Source organism: Heterodontus francisci, chromosome 5 (genome assembly GCF_036365525.1).
Source record: "Heterodontus francisci isolate sHetFra1 chromosome 5, sHetFra1.hap1, whole genome shotgun sequence".
In the NCBI taxonomy this organism is placed as follows: Eukaryota; Metazoa; Chordata; class Chondrichthyes; order Heterodontiformes; family Heterodontidae; genus Heterodontus; species Heterodontus francisci.
In genome coordinates, this window is record NC_090375.1 from 187,447,294 (window position 1) to 187,467,250 (window position 19,957).

Here is a 19,957-nt window from a genome sequence, read left to right on the forward strand (position 1 = left end):
CATTTTCCCTTAGCGGAAGGATCAATAACTAGGGGGCATAGATTTAAGGTAAGGTGCAGAAGGTTTAGGTCACAAGGCGAGCCGCCTTAAACAGTGTTCAAATCACACGCAGCTTCCACAGTGCGGACTGCGACACCGACCACTCCCTGGTGTGCAGCAAGGTTAGACTCAGACCAAAGAAGTTGCATCATTCCAAGCAGAAGGGCCACCCGCGCATCAACACGAGCAGAATTTCTCACCCACAGCTGTTACAAAAATTTCTAAATTCACTTGTAACAGCCCTTCAAAACACTCCCACAGGGGATGCTGAGACCAAGTGGGCCCACATCAGAGACGCCATCTATGAGTCAGCTTTGACCACCTACGGCAAAAGTGCGAAGAGAAATGCAGACTGGTTTCAATCTCATAATGAAGAGCTGGAACCTGTCATAGCCGCTAAGCGCATTGCACTTTTGAACTACAAGAAAGCCCCCAGCGATTTAACATCCGCAGCACTTAAAGCAGCCAGAAGTACTGCACAAAGAACAGCTAGGCGTTGCGCAAACGACTACTGGCAACACCTATGCAGTCATATTCAGCTGGCCTCAGACACCGGAAACATCAGAGGAATGTATGATGGCATGAAGAGAGCTCTTGGGCCAACCATCAAGAAGATCACCCCCCTCAAATCTAACTCGGGGGACATAATCACTGACCAACGCAAACAGATGGACCGCTGGGTTGAGCACTACCTAGAACTGTACTCCAGGGAGAATGCTGTTACTGAGACTGCCCTCAATGCAGCCCAGCCTCTACCAGTCATGGATGAGCTGGACATACAGCCAACCAAATCGGAACTCAGTGATGCCATTGATTCCCTAGCCAGCGGAAAAGCCCCTGGGAAGGACAGCATTACCCCTGAAATAATCAAGAGTGCCAAGCCTGCTATACTCTCAGCACTACATGAACTGCTATGCCTGTGCTGGGACGAGGGAGCAGTACCCCAGGACATGCGCGATGCCAACATCATCACCCTCTATAAAAACAAAGGTGACCGCGGTGACTGCAACAACTACCGTGGAATCTCCCTGCTCAGCATAGTGGGGAAAGTCTTTGCTCGAGTCGCTCTGAACAGGCTCCAGAAGCTGGCCGAGCGCGTCTACCCTGAGGCACAGTGTGGCTTTCGTGCAGAGAGATCGACTATTGACATGCTGTTCTCCCTTCGTCAGATACAGGAGAAATGCCGTGAACAACAGATGCCCCTCTACATTGCTTTCATTGATCTCACCAAAGCCTTTGACCTCGTCAGCAGACGTGGTCTCTTCAGACTACTAGAAAAGATCGGATGTCCACCAAAGCTACTAAGTATCATCACCTCATTCCATGACAATATGAAAGGCACAATTCAACATGGTGGCTCCTCATCAGAGCCCTTTCCTATCCTGAGTGGTGTGAAACAGGGCTGTGTTCTCGCACCCACACTTTTTGGGATTTTCTTCTCCCTGCTGCTTTCACATGCGTTCAAATCCTCTGAAGAAGGAATTTTCCTCCACACAAGATCAGGGGGCAGGTTGTTCAACCTTGCCCGTCTAAGAGCGAAGTCCAAAGTACGGAAAGTCCTCATCAGAGAACTCCTCTTTGCTGACGATGCTGCTTTAACATCTCACACTGAAGAATGCCTGCAGAGTCTCATCGACAGATTTGCGTCTGCCTGTAATGAATTTGGCCTAACCATCAGCCTCAAGAAAACGAACATCATGGGGCAGGATGTCAGAAATGCTCCATCCATCAATATTGGCGACCACGCTCTGGTAGTGGTTCAAGAGTTCACCTACCTAGGCTCAACTATCACCAGTAACCTGTCTCTAGATGCAGAAATCAACAAGCGCATGGGTAAGGCTTCCACTGCTATGTTCAGACTGGCCAAGAGGGTGTGGGAAAATGGCGCACTGACACGGAACACAAAAGTCCGAGTGTATCAGGCCTGTGTCCTCAGTACCTTGCTCTACGGCAGCGAGGCCTGGACAACGTATGCCAGCCAAGAGCGACGTCTCAATTCATTCCATCTTCGCTGCCTTCGGAGAATACTTGGCATCAGGTGGCAGGACTATATCTCCAACACAGAAGTCCTTGAAGCGGCCAACATCCCCAGCTTATACACACTACTGAGTCAGCGGCGCTTGAGATGGCTTGGCCATGTGAGCCGCATGGAAGATGGCAGGATCCCCAAAGACACATTGTACAGCGAGCTCGCCACTGGTATCAGACCCACCGGCCGTCCATGTCTCCGTTATAAAGACGTCTGCAAACGCGACATGAAATCGTGTGACATTGATCACAAGTCGTGGGAGTCAGTTGCCAGCATTCGCCAGAGCTGGCGGGCAGCCATAAAGACAGGGCTAAATTGTGGCGAGTCGAAGAGACTTAGTAGTTGGCAGGAAAAAAGACAGAGGCGCAAGGGGAGAGCCAACTGTGCAACAGCCCCAACAAACAAATTTCTCTGCAGCACCTGTGGAAGAGCCTGTCACTCCAGAATTGGCCTTTATAGCCACTCCAGGCGCTGCTTCACAAACCACTGACCACCTCCAGGCGCGTATCCATTGTCTCTCGAGATAAGGAGGCCCAAAAGAAAGGTGCAGAAGGTTTAGAGGGGATTTGAGGAAAACATTTTTCACTCCGAGGGTGGTTGGAATCTGGAACGCACTGCCTGAAGAGCTGTTAGAGGCAGGAACCCTCACAACATTTAAGAAGTATTTAGATGAGCATTTGAAACTCCATAGCATACAAGGCTACGGGCCAAGTGCTGGAAAATGGGATTCGAATAGTTAGGTGCTTGAAGGCTGGCACAGGCACGATGGGCCGAAGGGCCTGTTTCTGTGCTATATAACTCTATGACTCCACCCTATGCCTTAGCCAGATTCACTCCCTCACCCACCACCCCCCACAACACCTGTGACCAGAAAAACCACCTGCAACACTGGACAGATCCATTCCCCAAGACACAAACCAAACCTGGTTTATGGCTCTGAACAGAACCCTTTTACACATCTGTGGCCTGAAATTGACCCAGGAAAGAGGCATATTAAGATCAGAGAGAAGGCCTGTGCTCCAACTTTCTGTGAGCAAAGCCACAGGAGAGTCACTAGTATATTGCAAAGGTAACTTTGTACTTCAGATAAAAATCTGAATTTGTTAAGCATTGCAGTCAGAGTCTAAATTCAAAGCATCTATTGACATCACTGTGTCACCTCATGAGTTGGCAGTGTGGCAGGACTCAGAAAACAGAGTATTTTACATTAAACATGGACTATTTACTCAGAAAACAGTCTATTTAAACATTGCACAATAGCAAACCGTGTACAGAGTCTACTGAAAAAGAGTCTCTGTTAATGACAGCAAACAAAACTCATGGCTGATATGGCAGCAACTTCTCGCGATAACAGCAAAGTGATTTCTCTAGTAAAATGCAGTGAGTGGAGGATAGTTACATAATTAAAATTATTTGGGAAAAATCAACCTCAGTAACTTACTGCAGTGCAGTCTTCAGGCGTGTTTGATGTGGGAATTACCCAATCGTCTCCACTCTGGCCAGAAAGTGATGTCACTAAAGATAGGCTCTAAATTGCACCAGTGATGGATAATTAAATAGCTAATCGGAGGAGGAGGCTCCACAAATATCCCCATCCTCAATGATGGCGGAACTCAGCATGTCAGTGCAAAAGACAAGGCTGAAGCATTTGCATCCATCTTTAGCCAGAAATGCTGAGTGGATGATCTATTTTGGCCTCCTCCTGAGGTCTCCAGCATCACGGATGCCAGTCTTTAGCCAATCCGATTCACTCCGCGTGATATCAGGAAACGGCTGAAGGCACTGGCTACTGCAAAGGCTATGGGCCCTGACAACATTCTGGCAATAGTACTGAAGACTTGTGCTCCAGAACTAGCTGCACCCCCAGCCAAGCTGTTCCAGTCCAGCTACAACACTGGCATCTACCCTGCAATGTGGAAAACAGCCCAGCTATTTCTTGTCTACAAAAAGCAGGAAAAAATCAATCCAACCAATTACTGCCCCATCAGTCTACTCTCGATCATCAGCAAAGTGATGGAAGGTGTCAGCAACAGTACTATCAAGTGGCACTTACACAGCAATAAACTGCTCACTGATGCTCAGTTTGGGTTTTCCAAGGGCATTCAGCTCCTGACCTCATTACAGCCTTGGCCCAAAACATTAACAAAAGAGCTGAACTCCAGAGGTGAGGTGAGATTTAGCAGCATTTGACTGAATGTGGCATCAAAGAGCCCTAGCAAAATTGAAATCAATGAGAACAAGGGGGAAACTCTCCACTGTTGGGAGTCATATGTAGCACAAAGGATGATAGTTGTGGTTGTTGGAAGCCAATCATCTAACCCCAGGACATTGCTGCAGGAGTTCCTCAGGGTTGTGTCCAAGGCCCAACCATCTTCAGCTGCTTCATCAATGACTTTCCCTCCAACATAAAAGTGAGAAGTGGGGATGTTCACTGATGATTACAGTGTTCAGTATCATTCGCAACTCCTCAGATACTGAAGCAGTCCATGTCCAGATGTAGCAAGACCTGGAAAACATTCAGACTTGGGCTGATAAGTGGCAAGTGACATTTGCATCACACAAGTGCCAGGCAATTACCATCTCCAACAAGAGAGAATCTAACCATCTCCCCTTTATGTTCAACAGTATTACCATCGCAGAATCACCCACCATCAACTTCCTGGGGGTTACCATTGAGCAAAAACTTAACTGGATCAGCCACATAAATGCTGTGACTACAAAAGCAGGTCAGAGGCTGGGAATTCTGTGGCGAGTAACTCACCTCCTGATTCCCCAAAGCCTGTCCACCATCTACAAGCCCCAAGTCAGGAGTGTTATGGAATACTCTCCACTTGCCTGGATGTGTGCAGCTCCGATAACACTCAAGAAGCTCGACACCATCCAGGACAAAGCAGTCCTATTGATTGACACCCCATTCACAAACATTCACTCCCTCCACCACCGACGCACAGTGGCAGCGGTGTGTACCATCTGCAAGATGCACTGCAGCAACTCACCAAGGCTCCTTCGACAGCACCTTCCAAACCCGCGACCTCTACCGACTAGAAGGACAAGGGCAGCAGATGCATGGTAACACCATCACCTGTAAGTTCCCCTCCAAGCCACACACCATCCTGACTTGGAAATAAATCGCCGTTTCTTCACTTTCACCAAGTCAAAAACCTGGAACTCCCTCCCTAACAGCACTGTGGGCGAACCTGCACCAGATAGACTGTAGCGATTCAAGGCTCACCAACACCTTTTCAAGGGCAATTAGAGATGGGCAACAAATACTGGCCTAGCCAATGACACTCACATCCTATAATAGTCACAAACTCAAGGAGAATGTGAAAAACATGTCCTGCCAGAATATTAAGTTATAACCATCAATTTCGGAATAAAACTACACATGGTTTACGATGACTTAATAGCAATTTAGCAACTATGAGGAATATTTATGCATTAGTGAAAGCTCCTGAGAAAGTTCTTGGCTTATGTATAAGAGTGGAAAAGACAAATCATTAAAGGCCAGTAGCACTTCATTTTCAGAAACACAGAAACAGAAGTTGTTATGCATCAGACAGAAGGGGCAGACAATTCCTCATGTTACGTCTGGAGGGCCATGAGGGAAATCTCAACTCCCACGCTCTGGGATATCCTCCAAGAGGGAAACCTTAGACAATTGCATTAGCCTCTTTGGGTAAACATGTTTTGCAGGTTTACGTTGTTAAATCAAAAAAAAGAGAGCAATGGAAAAAAAGTGGTGGGAAGGGGGAGGGGGCAGTGGAAAATTATCCCACAGGAAAAAGGTAATTTTTTTCTCACTATCTGCCTGCTTAGGGGTTGGACTAACGTGCAAGATACCTTTTTTTAAATTATAATATGCCTTCGGAACTGGTAACAAGGAAAATTTCAATTCAACATCTGCAGTATACAGCCAGTAATTTGTTCAAGGTAGCTCTTTGGTCATTTATGAATCAGTGAGACAGTACAGTACAACACAAAACAACACTAACAACAACTTATATTTATATAGTGTCTTCAACATAATCAAACATCCCAAGGCACTTCACAGAGGCATTATAAAACAAAATATGACAACAAGCCACATAAGCAGATGTTAGGGCAGGTGACCAAAAGCTTGGTCAAAGACATTGGTTTTACAGAGTATCTTAAAGGAGGGAAGCGAGGTGGAGAGGCAGAGAAGTTTAGGGAGGGAATTCCAGAGCTTAGGGCCCAGGCAGCTGAAAGCATGGACGATAGTGGAGCGATTAAAATCAGAGATGCTCAAGAGGCCAGAATTACAGGAACGCAGATATCCCGGAGGATTGTAGGGCAGGACAAGATTACAGAGAAAGGGAGGGGCGAGGCCATTGAAGGATTTGAAAACCAAGATGAGAATTTTAAAATCGAGGCGTTGCTTAACCAGGAGCCAGAAACAGCAGTGAACCTGTAAAACTGAAAATTATGCATTTCAATAGTCTGGTTTTAAATACAATGAACCTGAGGGAAAAATGTTGATGGGGAATTATGGAATTTATTTCAAACAAAAAAAACCTGACAATTATCTAATAGTTACCTCTTTGATGGCAAATATTAGAAGTTTGTTTGAATTATAAAGAAATCGTGAAGGTATTTGAAACGTTGAATGAATTTGGAAAGAAAATGGCAACATTCTGCAACATGCAGCATCGACCACCACCCGTGACTTGGATACCATGTGCAAACCTTTTATCCGCTCAGAATATTACTGAAATTGAATTTTTAATGAACGTTTTGGAATACTCCTAGAGTTGCCGTATTCCTCGAGATTTCATCATGTGATCTCCCAAGTCCAACTGCCCATCCCCCCACCTTCTCGCCACTGGTCATCTGACATGCCAGTCCTCACAGGCCCTGCCTTCTCACACCAGTTGGAAAGTAAACAGACCCTTTGTTGCTCGATTGGATGATGCTTGGCTGTCAGTCAAATGCCTTTCCCCACACCCCACCCCCCACACCAATCTTCAATATATTTATAACTAATAAGCCAAAGTATTCAAAGAAAATGACAATTCTTTTCATGCCTCTATGATGTTTCCCCAAGTTTGCTTGCAGCAGTTTCTTGGAGATTAATCTTCAATTCCAGGAGACTCCAGGACAATCCTGGAGGGTTGGCAACCCTACATACACCTGTACTTGCAATAACTCTATTGCTATCGCAAGTTATTAAAATTGGGAGATAGCAGCCATTGTTTAGGCACATCAACAACACCTGGATGTGTCTTGTGAGGGAAACACCTGTTCCAAATCTACCAATTTTCAATGGATTAAATATCCAAGTTTAATGAAGAGGAAGAGTAGTGAATGCTTTCATACATGCTGCTATCTAATATTCTGGCCTTGCTGAAGCATTTACCAGGAGCATTAACTAGTGCTGCCTCAGAATTTGCAGGCGCCTGTCTGATCAATCCAGACTGCAAAATTACCTTCCATAGGGGAATTCCCCTTACCCTGCATAATATTTCAGAAAAAAAATCTCCTGACCCCCACAGGCACATTAACTGGCGTTAACTAGCTTGCGTCCAAAAAAATCACGGAGTGAAGATGACTAGACTCAAGCATCTGACAGACATAACGTCAAGCTCCACTAAAAGGGCTCTGAAGTGGATGTGTACTATGAAGTTCAATTGATGGCTCATAGTTCAGAAGGTTTCCACAGGCAGCTGTGGAATTTATACTTTGTGCCAGCATCAGGGAAACCCTCCAAAACAATAACCCTTAAAAGAGGTTCCTTCCATTCAGGTCATGAACATGACTCATAAATTTTAACACTGTCACTATTGAGGAATAGGTATTTGAAAGATATCCATAAAGTATGAACTTTCTTCATAAAATACGCAGAGACTTCAACCGCATAAGAGAAAAATGTCTATGTTATGACAAACTTTTTTCCTGGTTCCAACTCAATCACCACTGCAATCAAAACTGAGGAGCTCAAGCCAGGATAAGATTAACCCCTGACAGAATTAATTTGATGCTCTCCAGGTGTTTGTATCAAACATCATTTACAATAGTCTTGCTATCAGTTCATGTTGGTTACTTTGTAAAATGTTTATTGAAATATAGGAGAACACGACAGACTGGAGTTTATATTGATGTATAAGTGATGGATTTTTAATTTGTGTGATGCGTTCATTTGTAAACCCTTATTTTGAACCGTCCCTCTGTAGGGATCTAGAAAAAGCTGCAAGAACTCAAAAGGAGTGCTCTGCAATGGTGTCAGCCAGCTGGAGCTCCGCAGACCACGATTGCAATCAAGCTCCGAAGTGCATTTGGTCTGTTTCCAGACTACTAGGAAACTGTCCTTGCTAGGAGAAAAACAAATAAAATACACTTCCTCTGATGCTTCATAGCAAGTATGTTCTCCAGGAATACTTCTAGCTCTCCTGAGCAGAGAACATCCCTTTGTGCTTTTGCACAAAGCAAGCTTTTTTTTTGGTGTCGGCTTTGGTTCAATAATAGCACTCTCGCCTCCAAGTCAGGTGGTCTTGGTTTCAAGCTTCACTCCTAGGCAGACGCTTCAGTGCAGTACTGAAGGAGCGCTGCACTGTTGGAGGTGGCAGCCTTTTGGATGAGGCGTTAAACTGAGGCCCCGTCTGCCCTGTCAGCTGGACTCATAAGATCCCATGGCAATACTGGAAGAAGAGTAGGGATTTCTCCTGTTATCCAGGCCAACATTTATCGTTCGACCAACAACACTAAAACAGATGTTCTGGTCATTTATTTCACTGCTGCTTGAGGGAGCTCGATGTGTACAAATTGTTATAACACAGGGAAATGTGGCAGCCAATGACTATGCATCAAAAGTATTTCATTGGCTGTAAAATGCTATGTGATGTCCTGAGGTCATGGAAGTGTCATAGAATTGCAAGCCCTTTATTCTCTCTATGCACCTTAGACAATCCTGTAAAATACAGTTTCCAAAGCAAGCACATTATAATGTTAAATGGAGACTAAAAACTCATATTCAAACTGCTTATTTTAGGATAAAAACATTAGCTAAGAGAAGTCAAGGATCAATTCTTAAACAAATGTGTAAAAACAATACACTTAAAATTGCCTACTGTTCTATTTGTAAATTCATACTTACAGAAGCTTACAAATCCAGAACAGTTACTCACTTAAGCCAGTTGCCAATCTACAAGTATTTAGAAAGCAGCTGTGTAAATAAATGTTCTGGTCTTTTCTTTTAAAAGGTATTTGGTCTTTAATCAGTTACATAATACCTTATATCATGGCTGGTCCCTGTAGTCTTCAATGGAGTATTTATACTTTGCCCATAGAACTTAAGGGAGACAGGTACTTTTTTTTCTATGATTGATAACTCAACATCTTATTTAAACATTTCTAATTCAAGCCATATATTTTATTATCCTAAAAACTTTGCAGAAACCAGTCTAGCAAATAAAATAAAGTTATGGGGAAAAAGAAATTGTTCAGCCAAAGTATTCCAAAAATGTAAAGCATAAACAATCAGTGGAATGTACTTGACTTCTAATAATGTGGTTATAACACAGAGTGTGAAAGCAACAACACAGTAAATTTAACCCCTTTCTTTGCAGAGAGACTACTTTTCGACCAAAAAGCTAACTAGCATCAATGAGTGTTTCCTCCTGTTTAAGGACAGGAGTCCGCTAACATGTCAAACACCTTTCAACGTACCTGCTGCCTTTTCCACAAAGATGACCTTTGACTCTGCGAGGAAGTTGTGACCATTTAAAATCATCATCTTTCCACCAATCACGGGATATCTGTCAATGCTTTGCTTTTCTATCAGTGGCAACTCCTGTGCAGATCTTTGGGCTGAAAGCAAAGGAATAAATGAGCAATATATATTTGACATAGAACTTCCTGATGATCAACTGCATATTACAGCATTGCTTAAATCAGCATGGAGCAATAACATTGCAATTGCTAATTCGCTTGTTTGATCATTCCAGCATGAACCTCACAGATTGCATGGGATAAAGTTGCATTGCAGCGATCTCTGACTCAAAAATTGGGAAGAAAATGAAAATGAAAATTGCACCAGTATAAATCAGAGTTTGCAATCTAATCACTAGGGTCAGAAAATTGATATGAAGTGCTTGTGTTTCACTTTAGGATGTTAGCAGAGCCCTTAATTTTGATAACTGCCTTGTAAGCACCCAGAAATATCTATTCTTTTACTGTTAAAATCACTGAACAGGTAATTGTAAAGAAAGAACTTGTATACCAATGACATTTATAAATCCCTTAGTCCCATATCACCTCTTCACACCAACAATGCAAATCATTTTGAATCAAACAGTTGAAGCATCTTCACTCCACAACTTAAGTGATTTCTGGCAAAATGCTCACCATCAGCTGTTTTTTTTTACTACACTACAAAAGTGTCCAAAATCAAAAATAGAAGGACTAAAATATTAATCGTTTTATTAATTAGCATTTCATCCACTCCAAGGGGGGTAATTTGATCCTGGCGGCAGGGTTCTCGATGTCCAGGGAAACCAATGCTGAGATCCCCGCGCCACCTCTTCTGTGGAAGGCCTGCCCAATTTAGTGCCAATCAGGTGGACAGCTGCGGGCCTTCCATGGGATTAAGGACCCCGTCACCAGAAATCCTGCCCTTGCAGAGCTGCCGGCCGATCAGAGGCTGGTGGCTGCTGCTGCAGCTGCACCCACTGGAGGCCGAAGAGCGTCGCTGGAAATAGGCCTCAGGTAGGTCAGGGCGGGTGGGGTCTCGCAGGGTGGGGGTCGCAGGGTGGTGGAGAGGGGTCAGCAAGGGCAGGGAGTAACCCTCATTGGGCCCCCCTGCCCTTGTCGATGTTAGGTCCCTTATTCAGGCACTGCCATTTGACGAGGACACCCACCACCCTCTCCCCCCATCCCCCCCACCAGAGACAGGAAGCAGCCCGCATGGTTTTCCATACCCCAGGCTAAATTTTGGCAGAGGCGGGATGGTGACGGGGACCCTCCAAGTTCCTGGATGATACAAAGATCTGTGCAAATGTTATGACTTTGGATCAGAGAGGCTACAAACAGATCTAAATGCAATGGGGAAAATGAGACTTGGCCTGGCAGATATTTAATATACATAAATGTAGTGTTATGAATGTAGGTAATGTCAAGCATGTGTATAGAAACTGTTGAGTGGGGAAAAGGACCAGGTGTTATATTCTACAAGCCCCCTCAAATTCATGGCCAACGCCACAAGGTTACAGCTGAAGGAAATAGAGGAATAGGAAGTAATGCTAAAAATATCATTTTATCCTTTTAAACACCTCAATTAAATCCATGACACAACCCTCTAAATTCATAAGAACATCGGAAATAGGAGCAGGAGTTGCCATTTGGCCCCTTGAGCCTGCTCTGCCATTCAACAAGATCATGGCTGATCTGATCTCGGTGTCAACTCCACTTACCTGTCTGTTCCCCATAACCCTTGACTCCCCTATAGTTCAGAAATCTGTCTCTCTCAGTCTTGAATATAGTCAATGACCCAGCCTCCATAGCTCTCTGAGATAGAGAATTTCAAAGTTTCATGATCCTCTGAGAGAAGAAATTCATCTCCATCTTGCATGGCCGACCCCTTATTTGAAATTGTGCTCCCTAGTTCCAGATTCCCCCACAAGGAGAAACATCATTTCAGCATCTACCCTGTCAAACCCCCTCAGTATCCTACAGATTTCATTAAAATCACCTCTCATTCTTCGAGACTCCAATCTACTCAACCTTTCCTCAAAAGACAAGCCTTTCATCCCAGGCATCAGCCTATTGAACTCTCTTTGAACTGCTTCTAATGCAAGTATAACCCTCCTAATAAGGAGACCAAAACTGTAAACAGTGATCTAGGTGCGGTAACATCCTGTACAGTTGTAATAAGGCTTGTGTTTTTTTGTACTCCATCCCCCTTGCAATAAAAGCCAACATTCCATTTGCCTTCCTAATTACTTACTATACCTGCATGCTAACATTTTGTGCTTCATGAACAAGGACACCCAGATCTCTCTGTACTGCAGCATTCTGCAGTCTCTCCCCATTTAAATAACATTTTGCTTTTCAAGTCTTTCTATCAAAGTGGATAACCTCACATTTTCTCACATTATACGCCATCTGCCAAATTTTTGCCCACTCATTTAACACTTATTTATATCCTTTTGCAGACTCTTTGTCTTCCTCGCAACTTGCTTTCCCACCTATCTTTGTAACATCAGCAAATTTGGCTACAATACACTCTGTCTTCAATATTGATTGCAAATACTTGAGGAACCAGCACTGATCCCTGCACCACCCCACTAGTTAGTTTGCCAAACTGAAAATGACTCATTTATCCTAACTCTGTTAGGTAGTCAATCCTCTATCCATGCTAACATATTACGCCCAACACCATGGGCTCTTGTGCACTGAATTTTTATGTGGCACCTCATTGAATGCCTTTTGGAAATCCAAATACACTACATCTGCTGGATTCCCTTTATCCACCCTGCTTGTTACATCCTCTAAGACCTCCAATAAATTTGCCAGACACGATTTTTCTTTCATAAAACCATGTTGACTCTACTTGATTGTATTATGATTTTCTAAATGTCCTGCTACTACTTCCTTAATGATGGATTATAGCATTTTCCCAATGACAAATGTTAGGCCAACAGGCCTATATTTTCCTGCTTTCTGTCTCCCTTTTTTCTCGAATAGGGGTGTTACATTTGCAGTTTTCAAATCTGCTGGGACCTTTTTCAGAAGCAAGGGAATTTTGGAAGGCTACAACTAATGCATCCACTATCTCTGCAAGCTATTTCTTTGAAGACGATTTCAGGCAGGCCATCAGTTCCAGGGGACGTGTCAGCCTTTAGTCTCATTAATTTGCCTAGCACTTTTTTAAAAATTATTATTTATTTATTTAGAGACACAGCACTGAAACAGGCCCTTCGGCCCACCGAGTCTGTGCCAACCATCAACCACCCATTGATACTAATCCTACATTAATCCCATATTCCTACCACATCCCCTCAATTCCCCTACCACCTACACTAGGGGCAATCTACAATGGCCAATTTACCTATCAACCTGCAAGTCTTTGGCTGTGGGAGGAAACCGGAGCACCCGGCGGAAACCCACGCAGTCACAGGGAGAACTTGCAAACTCCGCACAGGCAGTACCCAGAATCGAACCCGGGTCGCTGGAACTGTGAGGCTGCGGTGATAACCACTGCGCCACTGTGCTGCCCTAATCTAGTGATAAGTTCCTTCCTCCCTTTTGCCCCTGAATTTCTACTACTTTGTGTCTTCTACTGTGAAGATGGATACAAAAAATATTTGTTTAAAGTTTCTGCCATTTCCTTCTTTCCAATTATTAATTCTCCAATCTCATCCTGTAAGGGACCAACGCTTACTTTAACTGCTCTCTTCCTTTTTATATATGTGTAGGAGCTCTTACTGTCTGTTTTTATCATTCTTGCTAGTTTACTCTCAATCTATTTTCTCCCTTTTTTTAAGTCATCCTTTGGTGGTTACTAAAATTTTCCCAATCTTCTGGCCTACTACTAATCTTTGCAACATTGTATGCCTTTTCTTTCAATTTGATACCTTCCTTAACATCCTTAGCTAGCTACAGATGGTCCATCCTTCTCATTGAGTCTTTCTTTCTCAATGGAATATACCTTTGTTGAGAATTATGAAATATCTCCTTAAATGTCTGCCACTGCTTATCTACCATCTTACCTTTTAAACTTTGATCACAGTCCACTTTAGCCAACGCTGTCTTCATACCTTTGTAATTGCTTTTATTTACATTTAAGCCACTCACTTCAGACCCACATTTCTCACCCTCAAACTGAATGTGAAATTTTATGTTCATTCTTCCCTAGAGGATCCTTTACTATGAGATAATTACCTAATCCTATCTCATTACACATTACCACATCTAAAATAGCCTGTTTCCTGGTTGGTTCCACAATGTTTTGTTTTAAGAAACTGTCCTGAATTATGACCTCAGCTTCAAGGCTACGTTTGAAAATTTGATTTGTCCAATTTATATGAAATTTAAAGTCACCCACGATTATTGCAGTATCTTTCTTAAAAGTCCCCATTATTTCTTGATTTATACTCCATCCCACAGTGTTGGGGGGGCCTATGGGCTACTCTCAACAGTGACTTCTTCCCCCATTTCATATCCTTACCCAAACTGATTCGACATCTTGATCTTTCGAGCCAAGATCATTTCTCACTACCGTACAGATCTCATCTTTTATTAACAGGGTTACCCCACCTTCTTTTCCTTTCTGCCTATCCTTCCGAAATGTCAAGTACCCCTGAATATTCAGTTCCCAGCCTTGGTCACCTTGCAACCACGTTTCTGTAATGGCTATCAGATCATACCCATTTATTTCTATTTGTGTCATCAATTCATCTACCTTGTTACAAATGTTGCATGCATTCAGATAAAGAGCCTTTAATGATGTCCTTTTACAATTTTTCTCTTCTCTGACTCTATTTGCTGAAGTATTCTTATCTTTGTACTCTGTCCCAAAATGGCAGAGACATTGAACAAATATTTTGTGTCTGTCTTCACAGTAGAAGTCAAAAGTTACATACCAGAAATAGAGGGTAACCTAGGGGCTAAAAAGTGTGAGGAAGTTAGGGTAATTAGTATCAGCAGAGAAGGGTATTGGACAACCTTGAGGGCCTGAAACTGAACAAATCCCTAGTCTACATCCTAGGGTTTTAAAAGAAGCAGAGATAGTGGATGTGCTGGTTATGATTTTCCAGAATTTTCTAGGGTCTGGAAAGGTCCCAGAAGATTGGAAGTTAGCAAATGTAATGGGGGCGGAGGGCCCATTGCCTACCCGTTGCACCGCAATTAAGTCGGGGGCAGGAAAGGCTGAAGACAGCCTTCCCACCCAGAGGCCAATTGAGGCTCTTAAGTGGTCAATCAGTAGTCACTTAAGGGCATCTCCCCCCCACCCCCGGTGTAATTCCAGTGAAACAAGGTGACCTCCCTGTGGGCTTTGGTGGGCGGGGGGGGGGCAGAGGCCTCCTCCACAGGCAATGTATGGCCCATAGAGGGCCCCTGGCAGCAAAGGTTGCCCCTCTGGTAACTCCCACCACACTCATCACCTGCCCTTCCCAACCCCACAACGCCCACCTCACATTTGTTTATTTTCTCACGGGATATGGACATCGCTGGCAAGGACTGCCCATCCTTAATCATCTATATCCTTCAATATTCTTGGCCACCACACAGACACCTGGGCCTGTGCTCTGCACTTAGTTATGCGCATATGACCCTGGTGTATTTTTTCCCCAAGATATCTACCCGGAGTGACTCTGGAATTACCAGTCCCTTGTCATATACCAGCAAACCATCCACTATGGTAAAATGTCTTCTGTGTAGGAAGAAGATTTTCATCCTCTTACCACTGTGACTCTGCGGCGGCCAACCTTGCTTGTAATATTGGCGAACATAGATGCATTCTTCATCTTGCATCTGCGCCTGATGAATCTGTTGAACAGAAATAGGAAGTAGAAATTTGGCTCTTGTCTTTGCCATTCTGCTGCTACTGCTGACAATGTGTCCTAAAAAACGAATGGACGTTTTTGGAAATTTGCAATTCTCATTAAGTGTCAGGCTTCATCCTGCAGCCGATCCAAAACTGCTTTAACCCTTAGGTTATGTTCTTCATTGGACTCACTGTGAACTACGATGTTGTCCATATGGCATATTACACCTTAAAGGCCCTGTAGAATATTCAACATAGTTCTCTGCGATATTTCCGGTGCTGACGTGATACTGAATGGCAAACAGTTAAAACAAAATCTTCCAAATGGAGCAATGAAGATTGTCAATAGCCTAGACTTCTCATCCAATGGGACTTGCCAAAAGCCACTATTGTTGTTTAATTTCTTCTACTTTCTTTATAAGGTGAAGGTCAATATGAGCTCTTTTAGTTAAAGAGAATTCCTGAATCTTTAAACCATACAATATTTCTAACATTTGCTTTCCCTTGGACTGTGTTGCCTGTAGTTTCTCCTTTACTTTGAGTTCAACCCCTTCTGGGCTATGTAATTGGGTTTCTGTTGGTTGCAGAAAATACGTTGATAACCACAGCTCTTTGTCTGATAAGACCATTACACTCGCTCCAGTGTCGAGTTTAAAATTAGTGGTATGTCCATTGCCATATATACAATGCCTGATTAGGATCGTTGATCACACCAAGAAAGTGTTTTGGTTGCTCTTCTGAATGAGGTTGTTTAACTTTGTTAATCACACTATTCTTGAATGTTTTTTCTTTTGAACTTGCAGGAGTAGACATTTTAGTTTGGCACATTTTACCAAATGCCCTATTTGCTTACAGTGGAAGTATTCTGCTTTGTTTGCAGGATACTTTTCGCGCCTGTGGGTACTTTTGGCACCACATTGCTGGCAAGGTTTAATGATGTCTTTTGCTTCCCGCAAACCCGCCACCCCCCTCCCCCACCCCCAGTGTATCTTTTTTCTGGTGCTTCTTTTACAGCCCTCTGGTTAAGGAACTGTACGGTTGCTGGAGGTTTCCTCAACCAAGGTCTTTCTTCACCGCGCAGGATGCTCTGTTGTTCTTCTGGACTCTGCTTGTCTCACCAGCTGAATAGTTTTATCCAGAATGAGATCTTCTTCAGACTGCAGTAAATCTGATAGGGATTCATCAGCAATACCTACAACAATGCAGTCTCTTATTAATTCTGCTTTAAAGTCTCCATATTTACATCCTTCAGCTCGCCTGCATAGGCCACTGTTAAAAGCATTAACTGTTTCACCCAGTTTCTGGACCCTACTGTTGAATCTTGCTCTTTCTAAAATCTTATTTCTCCGCAAGTTGAAATTTGGCAGATGTCTCATTAATACCTTGTCTTGCTATAGAACACAATCTGTAACATCATGGCCCAGCACATCCCCCACTCTACCATTACCATCAAGCCGGGGGATCAACCCAGGTTCAATGGAGAGTGCAGGAGGGCAAGCCAGGAGCAGCATCAGGTATACCTCAAAATGAGGTGTCAATCTGGTGAAGCTACAACATTGGACTACCTGCATGCCAAACAGCAGAAGCAGCATGCAATAGACAGAGCGAAACGATCCCACAACCAACAGATCAGATCTAAGCTCTGCAGTCCTGCCACATCCAGTCGTGAATGGTGGTGAACAATTAAACAACTGACAGGAGGAGGTGGCTCCACAAACATCCTGATGGGAGAGCCCAGCACATCAGTGCAAAAGGCAAAGCTGAAGCACTTGCATCCATCTTCAGCCAGAACTGCTGAGTGAATGATCCATCTCGGCCTCCTCCTGAGGTCCCTAGCATCTCAGATGCCAGTGTTCAGCCAATCCGATTCACTCCACGTGATATCAAGAAACAGCTAAAGGCACTGGATAATGCAAAAGATATGGGCCCTGACAACATTCCGGCAATAGTACTGAAGACCTGTGCTCCAGAACTAGCTGCACCCATAGCTAAGCTGTTCCAGTACAGTATGTTTGTTCGTATGTTCATATAAGCTACAACACTGGCATCTACCCGGCAATGTCGACAACGGCCCAGGTATGTCCTGTAGATAAAAAGCAGGACAAATCCAACCCGGCCAATTACCATCCTAGCTGTCTACTCCCGATCATCAGCAAAGCGATGGAAGGGGTTGTCAATAGTGCTACCAATCGGCACTTCCTGAGCAATAACCTGACGCACAGTTTGGGTTTCGCCAGGGTCACTCAGCTCCTGACCTCATTACAGCCTTGGTCCAAACATTGTCAAAAGAGCTGAACTCAAGAGGTGAGGCGAGAGTGACTGCCCTTGATATCAAGGCAGCATTTGACAGACAAGGAGCCCTAGCAAAACTGGAGTCAATGGGAATCAGGGGGAAAACTCTCTGCCGGTTGGAGTAATACGTAGCACAAAGGAAGATGGTAGTGGTTGTTGAAAGTCAATCATCTCAGTCCAGGACATCACTGCAGGAGTTCCTCAGGGCAGCGTCCTACGCCCAACCATCTTCAGCTGCTTCATCAATGGCCATCTCTCCATCATAAGGTCGAAGTGGGGATGTTCGCTGATGATTACATAATGTTCAGTACCATTCACGACTCCTCCAGCCAGTGTCCACATGCAGCAAGACCTGGACAACATCCGGGCTTGGGCTGATAAGTGGAAGTAACATTTGCACCACACAAGTGTCAGGCAATGACCATCTCCAACAAGAGAGAATCTAACCAACTTCCCTTGACGTTCAATGGCATTACAATCACTGAATCCCCCACCATCAACATCCTGGGGGGGTCACCAGTGACCAGAAACTGAACTGGACCAGCCACATAAATACTGCGGCTACAAAAGCAGGTCAGAGGCTGGGAATTATGTGGTGAGTAACTCACCTCCTGTCCACCATCTACAAGGCACAAGTCAGGAGTGTGATGGAATACTCTCCACTTGTCTGGATGGGTGGAGCTCCAACAACACTCAAGAAGCTCGACACCATCCAGAACAAAGCAACCCTATTGACTGACATCCCATTCACAAACATTCACTCCCTCCACCACTGACACACAGTGGCAGCTGTGTGTACCATCTATAAGATGCACTGCAGCAACTCACCAAGGCTCCTTCGACAGCACCTTCCAAACCTCTGACCTCTACCACCTAGAAGGACTAGGGCAGCAGATGCATGGGAAAACCACCAACTGTAAGTTCCCCTCCAAGCCACACACCATCCTGACTTGGAACTATATCGCCGTTCCTTCACTGTCACTGAGTCAAAATCCTGGAACTCCCTTCCTAACAGCATTATTGGTATACCAACCCCACATGGATTGTAGCGGTTCAAGAAGGCAACTCACCACCACCTTCTCAAGGGCAATTAGGGATGGGCAATAAATGCTGGCCTGGCCACCGACGCCCACATCCCATGAATGAATAAAAAAAAATGCTACCTTGATGTCAAGGGCAGTCACTCTCACCTCATCTCTGGAGTTCAGCTCTTTTGACCATGTTTGGACCAACGCTGTAACGAGGTCAGGAGCTGAGTGGCCTTGACGGAATCCAAACTGAGTGTCAGTGAGCACTTTTTGCTGAGCAAATGCCGCTTGATAGCACTGTCGAAGACCCCTTCCATCACTTTGCTGGTGATCGGGAGTAGACTGATGGGGGAGGCAGTGGCATAGTGGTAATGTCACTAGACTAGTAACCCAGACCCCTAGGGTAATGCTCTGGGGACATAGGCTTGCATCCCACCATGACAGAAGGTGGGATTTGAATTCAGTTAATGAATCTGGAATTAAAAACTGGTCGAGTTGTATCTATAAAACTATTGTCGATCATTGTTAAAACCCTTCTGGTTCACTCATGTCCTTTAGGGAAGAAAATCTGCTGTCCTTCACTGTTGCTGGGTCAAACTCCTGGAACTCCATCCCTAAAAGCACTGTTGGTGTACCTGCACCCCATGGGCTGCAGCGGTTCAAGAAGGCAACTCACCACCATCTTCTCACGGGCAATTAGGGATGGGCAATAAATGCTGGGCTAGCCAGTGATGCCCACATCCCCTGAACGAATAAAAAGAAAAACAATGTGTTTACTCACTCTGCTTCAGACTGGCTGTCCAATTTGGAAGCAATTCTGTATTTGAGAAACCTTTTTCACCAGAGTGACCAATTTTGGGTTTGATTTGGTCCTTCCATTGTGTCCAAACCTCTCTGGAATTGAGAATTTAAGCTCCATTGCTTCAATTTGCATTATTTTCACTTTCAAGGTTTTCCCTCCAATATCGGACGTTTCCTGCGCTTTTCAGCTCCACGCTGATTCCTGCTTTGGCTAACGTTTCTGCCTTTAAAATCTCACTGCTAGACTAAGGATTAATTTCCTTCTTG

At 44.2% G+C, this 19,957-nt stretch overlaps 1 protein-coding gene across 6 annotated transcripts in view; it reads right to left on the reverse strand.

The window, feature by feature from the left end:
- Window positions 1-19,957, reverse strand: part of nfatc1 (nuclear factor of activated T cells 1) — a 262,217-nt gene that overhangs the window by 163,332 nt on the left and 78,928 nt on the right. For all 6 annotated transcript variants that reach the window (XM_068032472.1, XM_068032470.1, XM_068032471.1 and 3 more), the window contains one exon: window positions 9,752-9,892. In XM_068032472.1, coding sequence (XP_067888573.1) covers window positions 9,752-9,892 — 141 coding nt within the window. The remainder of the gene's footprint in view (window positions 1-9,751; window positions 9,893-19,957) is intronic.